Here is a 19,157-nt window from a genome sequence, read left to right as displayed (position 1 = left end):
AGCCCAGTGTCGCCTCCTCCTGCTTCACTAACAGTCTCTATGCTCCCAGCCCAGTGTCGCCTCCTCCTGCTTCACTAACAGTCTCTATGCTCCCAGCCCAGTGTCGCCTCCTCCTGCTTCACTAACAGTCTCTATGCTCCCAGCCCAGTGTCGCCTCCTCCTGCTTCACTAACAGTCTCTATGCTCCCAGCCCAGTGCCGCCTCCTCCTGCTTCACTAACAGGCTCTATGCTCCCAGCCCAGTGTCGCCTCCTCCTGCTTCACTAACAGTCTCTATGCTGCCAGCCCAGTGTCGCCTCCTCCTGCTTCACTAACAGGCTCTATGCTCCCAGCCCAGTGTCGCCTCCTCCTGCTTCACTAACAGGCTCTATGCTCCCAGCCCAGTGTCGCCTCCTCCTGCTTCACTAACAGTCTCTATGCTGCCAGCCCAGTGTCACCTCCTCCTGCTTCACTAACAGTCTCTATGCTGCCAGCCCAGTGTCGCCTCCTCCTGCTTCACTAACAGGCTCTATGCTCCCAGCCCAGTGCCGCCTCCTCCTGCTTCACTAACAGGCTCTATGCTCCCAGCCCAGTGTCGCCTCCTCCTGCTTCACTAACAGGCTCTATGCTCCCAGCCCAGTGCCGCCTCCTCCTGCTTCACTAACAGTCTCTATGCTCCCAGCCCAGTGTCGCCTCCTCCTGCTTCACTAACAGTCTCTATGCTCCCAGCCCAGTGCCGCCTCCTCCTGCTTCACTAACAGGCTCTATGCTCCCAGCCCAGTGTCGCCTCCTCCTGCTTCACTAACAGGCTCTATGCTCCCAGCCCAGTGTCGCCTCCTCCTGCTTCACTAACAGGCTCTATGCTCCCAGCCCAGTGCCGCCTCCTCCTGCTTCACTAACAGTCTCTATGCTCCCAGCCCAGTGTCGCCTCCTCCTGCTTCACTAACAGGCTCTATGCTCCCAGCCCAGTGCCGCCTCCTCCTGCTTCACTAACAGGCTCTATGCTCCCAGCCCAGTGTCGCCTCCTCCTGCTTCACTAACAGGCTCTATGTTGTGTGACTTTAGGCAAAAAATTATGTCAAGAGAAGGCGACTCTGGGCAGAGAATAGAGCCGGAGTGACGGAGGCTTCAGATCTACCATAGCCCTTTAGCCTCATCAATAACAATGGTGATTTCTCAGTGACGCAGGGGTGGACTGACCATGTAAAGGTATTGCTGGACTTGTCTTTCAAATAGCTACATGCCCTTCTAGACGGAGTGGTGACATTATGCTGACAGGTCCTCTTTAAAGCTGTATTGCCATCTCAGACATTTATGATATATCCACACGATGTGCCATAAATGTCCAATAGGTCCCAAGTTAAGCAAGGTGAACAATTTTCAGAATTCCTGTAGAGATGAATCTGGAGAGCTGTGCACGCACGGCCATTTCTCCATCCACACTGGTGAGAGATGGGCACTGTTCGTGAGATAGGCGAGGGTCCTAGAGGTGACAATCCACCAAGCAGACAAAGTAGATACCTAAGTTTTATCATATGTAGTGCAAAAATTAAACTCTCACCTCCCTCACCTTTTGCCTCCTGAACTATATATAAGGACCAAGTCAGTTAATTAATTATCACGGGTGTGTCAAGATTTACAGACAGCCCTGTGGTGTCCGGCTGTAGAAGGTCGGAGCGTTTGGCTATACAAACTGCTTCCTGACATTTGGTTCTTCCTATTCCTACTGTGGTGTAAAGGTATCCTATGTACTTTCTATGCTTGGGGTTAATCCATTTCCTTTTAGGACCCTGCAGACATCCTCACCCTTCAGCTGTTAGCTGTTAGTCATCATCACTTCACCTGGTGTACTTAAAGAGGACCATCCACCCGGATTTTTATATATAAACTAAAGCCAGTGCTATACTGGCGCTATCATGCTGATTCTATATATACCTTTAGTTGTGAGATCAGATATATAGTTTCTAAAATATAGGCAAGTAAAATTTGCGAAAATGCACTGTTATTTGCTTGATAGAAGCAGAGGAATATCTAATAGCTGGGTCAGGTTTTGCTAGTTATTCCCGCCCCTGTCTGCTGTCTGTCCTTCCTCCCCTTGTCCTTCCTCCCGCCCTCCTCCTCCTGTAATAACAGAGACAAGGAGAGGCAGGACAGGCAGCAGACAGGGGAGGGAATAACTATCAAAACCCAACCCACCTATTACATATTCTGTAGCTGCTATCAATCAAATAACAGAGCATTTCACAAACTTTACTTGCCTGTATTTCAGAAACTATACATCCGATCTCACAACTAAAGGTATGTATAGAAGCAGCATGATAGCGCCAGTATAGCACTGTCTTTAGTTTATATAGGAAAATCCTGGTGGTTGGTTCTCTTTAAATACTCCCTTTTCCCTCTGGTGTTTGCTGGTGATAGCGTTGTTCCTGTACAAGCCTTGGATGCAAGCAGTCAGCTTGTATCCCTCTGAAGTTACATGGTTGTTTGTTGCTGCACCGCTCCCAGAGTCTTCCTGAAGATTAGCTGTTCCTATACTTTCCCAGTGTGTCCTCCCTGTGTGTTCTTCAGAACTTAATGGGGTTGACTAAGCGCTCATCCCATCCATTCCCTACCTAGGGCCAGGTTCAGTCAGGGCCAGGTATCCTGCTCGGCGCATAGGTGTGGAACCTATCTAGGGTGGTCAGGGGAGCCAGTGGAAGGTTTGGTTAGGTGACCCCATCTCCCACTTTCCTTCCCTGTCACCATTCACAAGGTTCTTTACCATACCTAGCGTGACATTAAAGGGAACCTGTCACCACTTTTTTGGCCTATAAGCTGCAGCCACCACCAGTGAGTCCTTATATACAGTATTCTAATATGCTGTAAATAAGAGCCCAGGCCGCTGTGAGAACATAAAAAACACTTTACAATACTTACCTAACGGTTGCGCGGTGGGCCTAATGGGCGTCTCCGTTGTCCGGTGCCGGCGCTGCCTCTTTCGGCCATCTTCGTCTTTCTTCTGAAGCCTGTGTGCATGATGCGTCCTACGTCATACACACTCGCCGGTCCTGCGCAGGTGCACTACAATAGTTTGATCTGCCTTGCTCAGGACCTGAATGCCGACGAGTGTGTATGACATCGGACCCCTCATGCACCGCGACTAGAGAAGAAGGAAAGCAAAGATGGCCGGAAGAGGCGGCGTTGGCGCCGGACAACAGAGACGCCCATTAGGCCCACCGCGCGACTGGTAGGCAAGTATTATAAAGTGTTTTTTATGTTATGCCCCCGGCCTGGGCTCTTATATACAGCATGTTAGAATGCTGTATATAAGAGCCCAGTGGTGGTGGCTGCAGCTTATAGGCAAAAAAGTGGTGACAGGTTCCCTTTAAGGTGCTAAATCAGAGATGGCGGCAGCGATAGAAAAAACTTCTCTCCTGTGATGGCCTCACCAAAAATGTATGCGGTGTCTCACTAGTTAGGACAACCTCATTTTGAGAAGCCCTGAACTAGACACAAAATGGTTGTCAGCACCCTGGTCCATCGGCTATGTTGGTGAGACCAGAGCAATGCAAACTTCCCAACACCTGCCGGCATATTGGACGCCATTTTTGGTTAGTAATTGGCATGACAAGGTCATAAAATCATGGTGGCCTAGTAAAAGGAACCCAGGATGCCGGCAGGTCGTAGGGAGTCCATAGAGCTCTGATCCGGCTACCAGGGAGTAGGAACGTGACCGCTTAACCAGGGTGAAGCCAAAGGTTTTGCTCAACTCTATCCTTTATTAAGCAGTGCTGAGAACGCGCACATTACCACCTCTGTATGACTTACTTTGCGTTCTTTAGTCACAGCCCAAACCACGTGAACACCCACTGACACATGCATGATCCCATCTTCGGGAGTGGGGGCTTCCACAATCTCCCAAGAAGTGCCTGTCATGAGATCATACGTTACAACACAGACCTTTCATAAAGACTTCAATAATCACATGTCAGCGCCGGGTAAACAAAAACTATGTCCACAATTGCTGCAACCGAAGATGACTCACGCTGAAAGTTTATTCATAGCTTTTCAGTGTTACATGAAGGAGTTTTGCTTTGTGCACAAGAATCAGAGCAGAAGGAATACAGACAAAGTGACTACACTAAACTAAATTTATTTAATGGAATCGGTCAGCAGATTTTTGCTATGTAATCTGACAGCAGCATGAAGTAGGGGCTGAAACCCTGATTCCAGCGATGTATCACTTTGTTTACTGGGTGCAGCAGCTGATATAAAATCACAGTTTTTTCTGCTGCAGAACTCAGAATGCTGAGCTGTGTATAACCCCGCCCACACCTCTGATTGGCAGCTTTCTGTGTACTGACAGAATGCGGCCAATCAAAGGAGGTGGGGGCGTGGTTGGACCGGAAGAAACAAAATACGTAGTCCTGTAGTGATTATCTCCTGCTGATAAAACACTGATTTTATTGAAACAGACACAAACTGGTATCAGGATATTTGTTCCTACATAATGCTGTTTTCAGATCACATAGCAAAAATCTGCTGACATATTTAATTTAATAATTGTGTTTAACATATAAAAGTTAATAAAGTTTCCAATTTTCTTCATCAGCCGATTTGTCTTTTATTCCAGGTCAAAAGTAGCCTCAAAACCTATGGGGTTTTTTTTGCTGTCTATCCATACTCCGTCTCTATGTACTTGGAGCATGGATTTTCTCTGCGGAGGGTCCGACACCTTGATAGTGTACTCTTGATGTTGTCTGGCCACTTGGTTTTCTGTAATGTGACAACTGCTGCAGCAAACTTTCCCCAAGACTCCAGCGCCCCTCTCTGGTCTCTGCCAGTACTACCATTGGAGCAATGAGAAATGCTGGCACAGCAAAAAGAGAGGAGCATGGGGAGCTCTCAGCTGTACCCTCTGCCCCATTCTTAAACAGGACCTGATCTGAAGTACTGAGAACCAGACTCTAAACAATGTAAGGAGCTGTTGAGATGGCTGGTGGCAGCGCCTGATGTTGGACGCCCACTTATCTGATGCTGGTAACCTATCCCAAAGATACATCATCAATAGGAAAGTAGTGAACAACCCGTAAAGGGAATCTGCCAGTTGGTTTTTGCTGCGTAACCTGAAGACAGGATGCTGCAAGGGTTAAAGCATAGAATTCAGGGATGCCTGGCTTGTCAAGGTCCAAGCTGTTTATTTGCTATGTTTGCTTAAGAAGTAGCACCCTTGGACTACAAAGTCACGTGCACAGTAGTCCGGGACACCCCCTCCTCTGACTGACACCTCACTGTATATGTACAATCTCTATAGAGCCTGGTGTGGGCGGGGGCAGTTCTCTCAGCTCTGCTACATGACTAAATCTAACAATTCTGACTGGCTGCAGCCAGAAGTCTAAGGAATACATCATTGGATTCACAATAATCTAAGTGATACATCATTGGGTTCATAGTAATCTAAGTGATACATCATTGGGTTCATAGTAATCTAAGTGATACATCATTGGGTTCATAGTAATCTAAGTGATACATCATTGGGTTCACAGTAATCTAAGTGATACATCATTGGATTCATAGTAATCTAAGTGATACATCATTGGGTTCATAGTAATCTAAGTGATACATCATTGGGTTCATAGTAATCTAAGTGATACATCATTGGGTTCATAGTAATCTAAGTGATACATCATTGGGTTCATAGTAATCTAAGTGATACATCATTGGGTTCATAGTAATCTAAGTGATACATCATTGGGTTCATAGTAATCTAAGTGATACATCATTGGGTTCATAGTAATCTAAGTAATACATCATTGGATTCACAGTAATCTAAGTGATACATCATTGGATTCACAGTAATCTAAGTGATACATCATTGGATTCATAGTAATCTAAGTAATACATCATTGGGTTCATAGTAATCTAAGTGATACATCATTGGGTTCATAGTAATCTAAGTAATACATCATTGGATTCATAGTAATCTAAGTAATATATCATTGGATTCACAGTAATCTAAGTAATACATCATTGGATTCACAGTAATCTAAGTGATACATCATTGATTCATAGTAATCTAAGTAATACATCATTGGGTTCATAGTAATCTAAGTGATACATCATTGGGTTCATAGTAATCTAAGTGATACATCATTGGATTCATAGTAATCTAAGTAATATATCATTGGATTCACAGTAATCTAAGTAATACATCATTGGATTCACAGTAATCTAAGTAATACATCATTGGATTCACAGTAATCTAAGTAATACATCATTGGATTCACAGTAATCTAAGTAATATATCATTGGATTCAAAGTAATCTAAGTAATATATCATTGGATTCACAGTAATCTAAGTAATACATCATTGGATTCACAGTAATCTAAGTGATGCATCATTGGGTTCATAGTAATCTAAGTGATACATCATTGGATTCACAGTAATCTAAGTAATATATCATTGGATTCACAGTAATCTAAGTAATATATCATTGGATTCACAGTAATCTAAGTAATATATCATTGGATTCACAGTAATCTAAGTGATGCATCATTGGGTTCACAGTAATCTAAGTAATATATCATTGGATTCACAGTAATCTAAGTAATATATCATTGGATTCACAGTAATCTAAGTGATACATCATTGGATTCACAGTAATCTAAGTGATGCATCATTGGGTTCATAGTAATCTAAGTGATGCATCATTGGGTTCATAGTAATCTAAGTAATATATCATTGGATTCACAGTAATCTAAGTAATATATCATTGGATTCACAGTAATCTAAGTGATACATCATTGGATTCACAGTAATCTAAGTGATGCATCATTGGGTTCATAGTAATCTAAGTGATGCATCATTGGGTTCATAGTAATCTAAGTGATACATCATTGGATTCACAGTAATCTAAGTGATGCATCATTGGGTTCATAGTAATCTAAGTGATACATCATTGGATTCATAGTAATCTAAGTAATATATCATTGGATTCACAGTAATCTAAGTGATACATCATTGGATTCACAGTAATCTAAGTGATGCATCATTGGGTTCATAGTAATCTAAGTAATATATCATTGGATTCACAGTAATCTAAGTAATACATCATTGGATTCATAGTAATCTAAGTGATACATCATTGGATTCATAGTAATCTAAGTGATACATCATTGGATTCACAGTAATCTAAGTGATACATCATTGGATTCAAAGTAATCTAAGTGATACATCATTGGATTCATAGTAATCTAAGTAATATATCATTGGATTCACAGTAATCTAAGTGACGCATCGATGCATCATTGGATTCACAGTAATCTAAGTGAAACATCATTGGATTCACAGTAATCTAACTGATAGATTACTGTGAATCCAATAATGTAAGTGATATATCATTGGATTCAGAATCTCTTTGCCTACATCACGCTGCTCTCAGATGAGGTAGCAAAAGCCTTCTGACAGATTCCCTTTAAGGCTAGGTTCCCATGTGCAGTAATCTGTTGTGCAGACACAAATTTGTCTATTCTAAAAAATCTGATTTCAGCTGGATCCGTTTTTTTAACATTGAAGTCTATGGGAAACGGATCCGTTAAAGTGCCATTCATTTGAAAAGGATCCACTTTTTCAAACAGAAGATTACGAATTGCTAATTAACAGATCCATTTTCCATAGGCTTCAAAGTAAAAAAAAAAACGGATCCAGCTGAAATCAGATTTTTAAGGACAAAAAATATGGATCTATACCACTTTTTTGACAATGGATTGCTGCTGCATCCGTTCTAAGAGATGATAACTGGGCATATGAACATAGCCTAAAAAGATTTCCCCAAAGATAGGGGATAACTTACTGATCACTGGAGGGCAGACTGTTGGGACCCACTTGCGCTGCTTTTTGGAATTCCGGATCAATACAGCTAAGTACAAAGAGCTGAACTCCATTCATTCTCCATGGGACTGCTAATGAAAGCCAAGTACAGCACTCTGCTATTTCCAGCAGTCCCACAAACAATGAGTGGAGGGCAGGTATGTGTGCTTGACCCCCACTTTACTGGGGATTATTGGGGATCCTCAGTGATCAATAAGTTATTTCTTATTCTATGGATAGGCCATACTTTTCCACCTGTAATACCAAGTCCAAAAATATTACATTGTGGATCCAACGCTTTGTGATTCTGCAGCAAAATTCACATTACAAGCAGATTCTGCTGCAGATTTTCAGTGGATTTTACCCCTGAAAGGATGAAATCCACAGTGAAAAACTGGTCTACAGATCTGTACACCAGCTACTGGGCTTATGTGACATGTGAGATTTACCTTTAGGGTTATTCCTGCCGATACCTTTCCGTACAATGGCCTGTCCTTCCCACAGAGCAGCCCATAAGAGGTCATCAGGGCCGCAGCTTATCTGTATGACCTCGCTCGGCGTTTCTATTTCTGACCAGGATGATCCTTCAGGATTGTCATGGCAGACGTCCTCTCTGTACCAAACCTGAGGGAAAATGGGTAAGGATGGACATATCAATGCCAAGTGTAAGGGCTGAACATGTTATGTCAATATGCCGCACCGGAAATCTGCAGTTTGAGACAAAAAAATCAGTTTCCCGAGAAGTGACGCTTATAAGAAACTCCGCCTGTACGGCCGGGAGTCAGACGCTCAGTGTTAGGAAGTTACAGGGGTTTGTCACTACAGAGAGTGACCACACAGATATGGACCTCCATCAATCCAAAAAATAAAGGGTAGGGACCACTGGGGGTCTCTCTCTGTGCGTGTCTCTGTGTCTCTCTCGCTCTGTGCGCGTCTCTCTCGCTCTGTGCGTGTGTGTCTCTCGCTGTGCGTGTGTGTCTCTCTCTGTGCGTGTGTGTCTCTCTCTGTGCGTGTGTGTCTCTCTCTGTGCGTGTGTGTCTCTCTCTGTGCGTGTGTCTCTCTCTCTGTGCGTGTGTCTCTCTCTCTGTGCGTGTGTCTCTCTCTGTGCGTTTGTGTCTCTCTCTGTGCGTTTGTGTCTCTCTCTGTGCGTTTGTGTCTCTCTCTGTGCGTTTGTGTCTCTCTCTGTGAGTTAGTCTCTCTCTCTGTGTTTTATTCTTTTATTTATTATTACTTTTTTTTTTTAAAAGGGTTATCCTCATCTCCAAATACCTCCAATTAGAAATGTAGTATAGTTCTCCTGATATAGACATGTCTCTTACCTCATGTGCAGGGCATTACAACTTAGGTGTCCATGGTTACAACCACTCATATAGAGACAGTTAGTTGCTCGTGGTCTTAACCATACCCAACCTGCAATGCCCTGCACATGAGGTAAGATACATGGATACATCAGGAGAACTATACTACATTTCTAATTGGAAGTAGTTGCTAATATTATTGTTATTACACCTACTACATATGGAGAAAGGATCTTGGAGATGGGAATACACCTTTTTTAGGCCATCATGAGACCTTTTTTTGGCCATCATGAGACCTTTTTTTTTTACAACAAAAATAATACTAGACAACCTCAAAGTCAGGGTAGACGTCTAATCATCTAATAATCTCTTGGCACGGTTTGTATCTGCACTGTGGCCGCACCTTGATCAAACAGTGGCAGTTACTCGTGTCCGTCCCCTAAATTAACTGGTAAGCGTGCAAGCAGAGGTTATATAGTAAGGAAATGCTGCAATTAGCACAAAATGCAGCAAATCTGAAACATTCTTGGTGATATAATACAGAAGCATAAAAGTAGCACAAAAGTAAAAAAAACAAAACAAAAAAACCCCAAAACTATAGCGGAAGGTTGGAATGCATTCAACAAATGATTTCTAGTGCAGATAGATGGACTCGTGTATGAAATAAAAAAACACAACAGAGTTTAGCTTTCATTTGAACTATAATGATCTAGAATAAAAAAAAAAAATCTAATAATAATAATAATAATGATAATAAAAAGAAGGGAATTTTGTTTACTTACCGTAAATTCCTTTTCTTCTAGCTCCAATTGGGAGACCCAGACAATTGGGTGTATAGCTATGCCTCCGGAGGCCACACAAAGTATTACACTAAAAGTGTAAAGCCCCTCCCCTTCAGCCTATACACCCCCCGTGCTGCCACGGGCTCATCAGTTTTGGTGCAAAAGCCAGAAGGAGGAAAAAATTATAAACTGGTTTAAAGTAAATTCAATCCGAAGGAATATTGGAGAACTGAAACCATTTAACATGAACAACATGTGTATACAAAAACAGGGGCGGGTGCTGGGTCTCCCAATTGGAGCTAGAAGAAAAGGAATTTACGGTAAGTAAACAAAATTCCCTTCTTCTTTGTCGCTCCTAATTGGGAGACCCAGACAATTGGGACGTCCAAAAGCAGTCCCTGGGTGGGTAAATAATACCTCATAATAGAGCCGTAACGGCTCCGTCCTACAGGTGGGCAACTGCCGCCTGAAGGAGTCGCCTACCTAGGCTGGCATCTGCCGAAGCATAGGTATGCATCTGATAGTGTTTCGTGAAAGTGTGCAGGCTCGACCAGGTAGCTGCCTGACACATCTGCTGAGCCGTAGCCTGGTGTCGCAAGGCCCAGGACGCTCCCACGGCCCTGGTAGAATGGGCCTTCAGTCCTGAGGGAACCGGAAGCCCCGAGGAACGGTAAGCTTCGAGAATTGGTTCCTTGATCCACCGAGCTAGGGTTGATTTGGAAGCTTGTGTCCCTTTACGCTGGCCAGCGACAAGGACAAAGAGAGCATCGGAGCGGCGCAGGGGCGCCGTACGAGAAATGTAGAGTCTGAGTGCTCTCACCAGATCTAACAAGTGCAAATCCTTTTCACATTGGTGAACTGGATGAGGACAAAACGAGGGTAAGGAGATGTCCTGATTGAGATGAAAAGTGGGCAAGGCAAATGGCCAGGGAGAAAACGCCTGAGCAGAGCACCACGACAGGAATATTTTCCACGTCCTGTGGTAGATCTTGGCGGACGTTGGTTTCCTAGCCTGTCTCATAGTGGCAATGACCTCTTGAGATAATCCTGAAGACGCTAGGATCCAGGACTCAATGGCCACACAGTCAGGTTGAGGGCCGCAGAATTCAGATGGAAAAACGGCCCTTGAGACAGCAAATCTGGTCGGTCTGGCAGTGCCCACGGTTGGCCGACCGTGAGATGCCACAGATCCGGGTACCACGACCTCCTCGGCCAGTCTGGAGCGACGAGGATGGCGCGGCGGCAGTCGGCCCTTATCTTGCGTAACACTCTGGGCAACAGAGCCAGAGGAAGAAACACATAAGGAAGCTGAAACTGCGACCAATCCTGAACTAAGGCGTCTGCCGCCAGAGCTCTGTGATCTTGAGATCGAGCCATGAATGTTGGGACCTTGTTGTTGTGCCGTGACGCCATTAGGTCGACGTCCGGCATCCCCCAGCGGCAACAGATCTCCTGAAACACGTCCGGGTGAAGGGACCATTCCCCTGCGTCCATGCCCTGGCGACTGAGAAAGTCTGCTTCCCAGTTTTCTACGCCCGGGATGTGAACTGCGTATATGGTGGATGCTGTGGCTTCCACCCACAGCAGAATCCTCCGGACTTCCTGGAAGGCTTGCCGACTGCGTGTCCCACCTTGGTGGTTGATGTAAGCCACCGCTGTGGAGTTGTCCGACTGAATTCGGATCTGCTTGCCTTCCAGCCACTGCTGAAACGCTTTTAGGGCAAGATACACTGCCCTGATCTCCAGAACATTGATCTGAAGTGAGGACTCTTGCTGAGTCCACGTACCCTGAGCCCTGTGGTGGAGAAAAACTGCTCCCCACCCTGACAGGCTCGCGTCCGTCGTGACCACCGCCCAGGATGGGGGTAGGAAGGATTTCCCTCTCGATAATGAGGTGGGAAGAAGCCACCACCGAAGGGAAGCTTTGGTTGCTTGAGAGAGGGAGACGTTCCTGTCTAGGGACGTCGGCCTCCTGTCCCACTTGCGTAGGATGTCCCATTGAAGAGGACGCAGGTGAAACTGCGCGAAAGGGACTGCTTCCATTGCTGCCACCATCTTCCCCAGGAAGTGCATGAGGTGCCTCAAGGGGTGTGACCGACCTTGAAGGAGAGATTGTACCCCTGTGTGTAGTGAATGCTGTTTGTCCAGCGGAAGCTTCACTATCGCTGGCAGAGTATGAAACTCCATGCCAAGATATGTCAGTGATTGGACCGGTGTCAGATTTGACTTTGGAAAATTGATGATCCACCCGAAACTCTGGAGAATCTCCAGAGTAACGTTGAGGCTGTGTTGGCATGCCTCTTGAGAGGGTGCCTTGACCAGCAGATCGTCTAAGTAAGGTATCACTGAGTGACCCTGAGAGTGGAGGACCGCAACTACTGTAGCCATGACCTTGGTGAAAACCCTTGGGGCTGTCGCCAGGCCGAACGGCAGTGCCGCGAACTGAAGGTGTTCGTCTCCTATGGCGAAGTGCAAGAAGCGCTGATGCTCTGGAGCAATTGGTACGTGGAGATAAGCATCCTTGATATCGATCGATGCTAGGAAATCTCCTTGGGACATTGAGGCGATGACGGAGCGGAGGGATTCCATCCGGAACCGCCTGGTCCTTACGTGTTTGTTGAGCAGTTTTAGGTCCAAAACAGGACGGAAGGACCCGTCCTTCTTTGGAACCACAAACAGGTTGGAGTAGAAACCGTGACCCTGTTGCTGAAGAGGAACCGGGACCACCACTCCTTCTGCCTTCAGAATGCCCACCGCCTGCAGAAGAGCCTCGGCTCGCTCGGGAGGCGGAGATGTTCTGAAGAATCGAGTCGGAGGACGAGAGCTGAACTCTATCCTGTAACCGTGAGACAAAATGTCTCTCACCCAACGGTCTTTTACTTGTGGCAGCCAGGTTTCGCAAAAGCGGGAGAGCCTGCCACCGACCGAGGATGCGGTGTGAGGAGGCCGTAAGTCATGAGGAAGCCGCCTTGGTAGCGGCACCTCCGGCGGTCTTTTTAGGGCGTGATTTAGACCGCCATGCGTCGGCGTTCCTCTGATCCTTCTGAGGCCTTTTGGACGAGGAGAATTGTGACCTGCCCGCACCCCGAAAGGACCGAAACCTCGACTGTCCCCTCCTCTGTTGGGGTGTTTTTGGTTTGGCTTGGGGTAAGGATGTTTCCTTTCCCTTGGATTGTTTGATGATTTCATCCAATCTCTCACCAAACAAACGGTCGCCAGAAAATGGCAATCCAGTTAAGCACTTTTTGGAAGCCGAATCTGCCTTCCATTCCCGCAGCCACAAGGCCCTGCGTATTACCACCGAATTGGCGGCTGCAACCGCCGTACGGGTCGCAGAGTCCAGGACAGCATTAATAGCGTAGGACGCAAATGCCGACGTTTGAGAGGTTATGGACGCCACCTGCGGCGCAGACGTACGTGAGTGCGTCAATTTGCGCCTGACCAGCTGAGATAGCTTGGAGTGCCCATACGGCTGCGAATGCTGGAGCAAAAGACGCGCCGATAGCTTCATAGATGGATCTCAACCAGAGCTCCATCTGTCTGTCAGTGGCATCCTTGAGTGAAGCTCCATCTTCCACTGCAACTATGGATCTAGCCGCCAGTCTGGAGATTGGAGGATCCACCTTGGGACACTGAGTCCAGCCCTTGACCACGTCAGGGGGAAAAGGGTAACGTGTATCCTTAAGGCGCTTGGAAAAACGCTTATCTGGATAAGCTCGGTGTTTCTGGACTGCCTCTCTGAAGTCAGAGTGGTCCAGAAACATACTCTTTGTACGCTTGGGAAACCTGAAACGGAATTTCTCCTGCTCAGAAGCTGACTCCTCCACTGGAGGAGCTGAGGGATAAATATTCAACATTTCATTGATGGACGCAATAAGATCATTCACTATGGCGTCCCCATCAGGAGTATCAAGGTTGAGAGCGGCTTCAGGATCAGAATCCTGATTAGCTAGCTCCGCTTCATCATACAGAGAGTCCTCTCGCTGAGACCCTGAACAATGTGATGATGTCGAGGGAATTTCATAGCGAGCCCGCTTAGTCGGTCTGGGGCTGCGGTCCGTGTCAGAGACCTCACCCTGGGATCCATGAGACACCCCGGGAAGACATTGCTGTTCCAACTGAGGGGAACCAGGGGACAATGATACCACAGTGCCCCTGGCTTGAGATGCCGGCCTGGACTGCAAGGCTTCTAATATCTTAGCCATAGTCTCAGAAAGTCTTTCAGTAAAAACTGCAAACTCCGTCCCTGTCACCTGGACAGTGTTAACAGGTGGTTCTCCCTGGGCCACCCCTAGCAGAGGCTCCGGCTGAGAAAGTGCCACAGGGGCCGAGCATTGCACACAATGAGGGTCAGTGGAACCTGCCGGCAGTATAGCCGTACATGCTGCACAGGCAGCATAGTAAGTCTGTGCCATGGCACCCTTGCTATTTGTGGACGACATGCTGTTGTCTCCTCTGAGCAATACAGGAGGGTAAATAGCCACAAATCAACAGTGCACCATACAGTGTAAAGTATAGTCTATAATCATGTAATCTATAAGTACACTTCTGCACTAGTGGGGCCAGCACCACAGGTGCTGCTTACCACCTGCGCAAAGCGTTTGTGTGGGCACCAGAATTCCTGCCTGGGTCTCTTTGAGCTTGTCTCTCCTCTCCAGCGTTAGCAGAGCTGAGAGGAATGGCTGCCAGCGTCCTGGGGAGAGGAGGGAGCCGTGGGCGTGACCCAGAAAAGTGCGGGAACTGGTGCCCCACTGTGCAGAGTGAGGGGGGTGGAGTATGCAAAGCATGCTCCAGCCCTCAGTGCTGCCGACCTGTACAGCATCCCGCCCTTCCCCTGACTGGCAGGGCTGGGGGCGGGAAAAGAATGAGACTAGGCCGCAGAAGCCGGGGACTATAGTTATAAGCGCGGCCGCCGTATAAGCGCGGTCGGCGCGGAAGTCCCCGGCGCACTAACAGTCCCAGCCGCGCCGCAGGGATAACCATGGCAGCGGCGGTCAGCGCGGCAGTCCCCCTACACGAACACACTCAGCGACGCTGAAGTGTGTAATGGCACAAACGCAGTCAGCGCTGCTGTCCCCGGTGCACTAGCACACCCATCAATGCTGGAGTGTTGCTGTGCGCGGTCCCCACGGGGACACAGAGTACCTCCAAGTAGCAGGGCCATGTCCCTGAACGATACTCGGCTCCTATCCAGCAGGGTCCTCAGGAGCTGTGGATGGAGCACGGTCTCCTGTGCCTGGAGACCGATGGGATCCCACTTCACCCAGAGCCCTAATTGAGGGATGGGGAAGGAAAGCAGCATGTGGGCTCCAGCCTCCGTACCCGCAATGGATACCTCAACCTTAACAACACCGCCGACAAGAGTGGGGTGAGAAGGGAGCATGCTGGGGGCCCTGTTATGGGCCCTCTTTTCTTCCATCCGACATAGTCAGCAGCTGCTGCTGACTAAGCTGTGGAGCTATGCGTGGATGTCTGACCTCCTTCGCACAAAGCATAAAAACTGATGAGCCCGTGGCAGCACGGGGGGTGTATAGGCTGAAGGGGAGGGGCTTTACACTTTTAGTGTAATACTTTGTGTGGCCTCCGGAGGCATAGCTATACACCCCCAATTGTCTGGGTCTCCCGATTAGGAGCGACAAAGAAAACAAAAAAAATAATTATAATATATATATATATATATATATATATATTTTATACAAATACACATACAAGTACCGTACATACCTTCCCCTGCAAGGAGACGGTCCATATAGAAAGCCGCCCCACAGGTTCATCCGTGATTTCCCATCCGCCAACTGATATGTCATTAAAAGGATCTGGTAGCTGATCTTTCTCGATGTGGGAGGAAATCTAAAAAATTAACAATAAGTGAATAAATAAAAAATTAGACCCCCACGTATGTATGCTGCCCGTAGGAGAACAAGCTATGAGAATTATATAATAATAATATATTATATATATATATATATATATATATATATATATATATATATATATATATATCACATATACACACACACACACACACACACACACACACACACACACAGTACTGACCAAAAGTTTGGACACACCTTCTCATTCAAACAGTTTTCTTTATTTTCATGACTCTGAAAATTGTAGATTCACACTGAAGGCATCAAAACTATGAATTAACACAAGTGGAATGAAATACTTAACAAAAAAGTGTGAAACAACTGAAAATATGTGTTATTTTCTAGGTTCTTCAAAGTAGCCAATTTTGCTTTGATTACTGCTTTGCACACTCTTGGCATTCTCTTGATGAGCTTCAAGAGGTAGTCACCGGAAATGGTTTTCACTTCACAGGTGTGCCCTCTCAGGTTTAATAAGTGTGATTTCTTGCCTTATAAATGGGGTTGGGACCATCAGTTGTGTTGTGCAGAAGTCTGGTGGATACACAGCTGATAGTCCTACTGAATAGACTGTAAGGCTATGTGCGCACGTTGCGTACAGTCACTGCAGAAATTTCTGCAGCGATCTGAACAGCACACGTGCGCTTCAAATCGCTGCAGAAAATGTCCGTAGTGAAAAAAAAAAAAAAAGCAGATTCCATGCGCTCTGCCTGCAGCTCCTCCCATACACAGAGCAGGGGCTGCAGGAAAAGCGCACGGAAGAAGTGACATGTCACTTCTTAAAACGAGCGCTTCGGGCAGCAGCCGAAGCGCTGCGCTCTAAGACGCCACGTGCACACGGCTCCTGCATAATCTTCATAGATTATACAGGGGGATGCAGGATGCATGCAGTTACGCTGCGATACAAAGCGCAGCGTAACTGCATGTAAAATTACGCAACGTGCGCACATAGCCTTAGAATTTGTATTATGGCAAGAAAAAAGTAGCCAAGTAAAGAAAAACGAGTGGCCATCATTACTTTAAGAAATGAAGGTCAATCAGTCCGAAAAATTGGGAAAACTTTGAAAGTGTCCCCAAGTGCAGTGGTAAAAACTATCAAACGCTATAAAGAAACTGGCTCACATGAGGACCGCCCCAGGAAACCAAGACCAAGAGTCACCTGTGCTGCGGAGGATAAGTTTATCAGAGTCACCAGCCTTAGAAATCGCAGGTTAACAGCGGCTCAGATTAGTGACCAGGTCAATGCCACACAGAGTTCTAGCACCAGACACATCTCCAGAACAACTGTTAAGAGGAGACTTTGTGCAGCAGGCCTTCATGGTAAAATAGCTGCTAGGAAACCACTGCTAAGGACAGGCAACAAGCAGAAGAGACTTGTTTGGGCTAAAGAGCACAAGGAATGGACATTAGACCAGTGGAAATCTGTGCTTTGGTCTGAGGAGTCCAAATTTGAGATCTTTGGATCCAACCACCGTGTTTTTGTGCGACGCAGAAAAGGTGAACGGACGGACTCTACATGTCTGGTTCCCACCGTGAAGCATGGAGGAGGAGGTGTGATGGTGTGGGGGTGCTTTGCTGGTGACACTGTTGGAGATTTATTCAAAATTGAAGGCATACAGAACCAGCATGGCTACCACAGCATCTTGCAGCGGCGTGCTATTCCATCTAGTTTGCGTTTAGTTGGACCATCATTTATTTTTCAAGACTGTTGGAAGACCATTTCCGGTGACTACCTCTTGAAGCTCATCAAGAGAATGCCAAGAGTGTGCAAAGCAGTAATCAAAGCAAAAGGTGGCTACCTTGAAGAACCTAGAATATAAGACATATTTTCAGTTGGAGTCCAGTATGGTGAAACTTGATAGCAGGACTGGTGTTCACTTCTCACCGGGGATCTTGGGTGACTCTGCCGCTTACTAGACCCTGGAACATCATGGTGCCTCGCATGTCATGACATTGCGTGAGACCTAGTGACTTATCAGATCGGCATGACATAGTGGGGGTCTGGTAAGAGGCAGAGGCACCCAATATTGTGGGCAGAACATTGCCAAGGAATCTTGGAGCCATAACACTCTACAAATTGGGGTTTTCCCCCATATAAAATGTAAAGCACCACTACACTGTTTTGTTTTTTTTCAGTGCTGGCATGGTGTTTGACCCACAGTCCCCTGCCCACTGTATTATACTTACCTTTCCGGTGTTTTCATCCTTTTTTCGGAGTCATTCTGGTCCCGCGGAGCTATCTTATGTCCGTAACTTATGACTGGCCAGAAGTTACGTCACAATGCAACTCTAAGGCGGGCTTTGCACGCTGCGACATCGGTAACAATGTGTTACCGATGCTGCAGCGATAGTCCCGCCCCCATCGCACGTGCAATATCTAGTGAAAGCTGCCGTAGCGATTATTATCGCTACGGCAGCTTCACACGCACATACCTGCCGTGCGACGTCCCTCTGGCCGGCGACCCGCCTCCTTCCTAAGGGGGCGGGTCGTGCGGCGTCACAGCGACGTCACACGGCAGGCGGCCAATTGAAGTGGAGGGGTGGAGATGAGCAGGATGTAAACATCCCGCCCACCTCAGTCCTTCTCATTGCAGCCGGCGGCAGGTAAGGTGAAGTTCCTCGCTCCTGCGGCTTTACACACAGCGATGTGTGCTGCCGCAGGAGCGAGGAACAACATCGCACCTGTCGCTGCACCGGCATTATGGAAATGTCGGAGGCTGCAGCGATGATACGATAATGACGCTTTTGCGCTCGTTCATCGTATCAAAAAGGATTTGCACGTTGTGATATCGACTGCGACGCCGGATGTGCGTCACTTTCGATTTGACCCCATCGACATCGCACGTGCAATGTCGCAACGTGCAAAGCCGCCCTAAGGCTAGTATCACACTTGCGTTCAGCAGAGTCCGTCACTATAGAGAATAGCGCAGTCCGTTAACGCACTGCGCTATTCTCCATAGACTTGTATGGATGACGCACTGTAACGCAAGTGTCAGCGTTGCATCCGCCGGACAACGCAGCGTCATTATTTTGACGCTGTGTCGGGCGGAAGGAACGCAGCATGTAACGGTTTTTTTAGCAGCGGAATCCTTTGGATTTCACTGCGCATGCTCTCTCTGGCTCCCTCCACCCGTAACCAGGGTACACATCGGGTAACCAAGGAACCCTGGTTACGTGTGCCGGGAGCCCGACACTTCCCTGCTCGGCTCCGCCCCCTCCCCGTACTCCGTATGTATACACACACACACACACACACACACACAGACACACACACAGACACACACTCACTCACCTGTCCCCCAGCGAAGCAGTCCCCGCGGCACTGACGTCCTCAGCCATGGCCCTGCTCGGCTCCACCCACCGCACTCCGCCCCCCG

The 19,157-nt window shown here is 47.1% G+C and overlaps 1 protein-coding gene across 2 annotated transcripts in view; it reads right to left on the bottom strand.

Annotated features, from left to right (window-relative positions):
• TECPR1 (tectonin beta-propeller repeat containing 1) overlaps nt 1-19,157 on the bottom strand; it is a 131,306-nt gene that overhangs the window by 83,817 nt on the left and 28,332 nt on the right. For both annotated transcript variants that reach the window (XM_075318041.1, XM_075318042.1), the window contains exons 5-7: nt 15,632-15,757; nt 8,277-8,451; nt 3,786-3,886 (exon numbers count right to left, since the gene is read on the bottom strand). In XM_075318041.1, coding sequence (XP_075174156.1) covers nt 3,786-3,886; nt 8,277-8,451; nt 15,632-15,757 — 402 coding nt within the window. The remainder of the gene's footprint in view (nt 1-3,785; nt 3,887-8,276; nt 8,452-15,631; nt 15,758-19,157) is intronic.

Source organism: Anomaloglossus baeobatrachus, chromosome 7 (assembly GCF_048569485.1).
Source record: "Anomaloglossus baeobatrachus isolate aAnoBae1 chromosome 7, aAnoBae1.hap1, whole genome shotgun sequence".
Taxonomy (NCBI): Eukaryota; Metazoa; Chordata; class Amphibia; order Anura; family Aromobatidae; genus Anomaloglossus; species Anomaloglossus baeobatrachus.
This window is presented reverse-complemented; position numbering and strand designations above follow the sequence as displayed.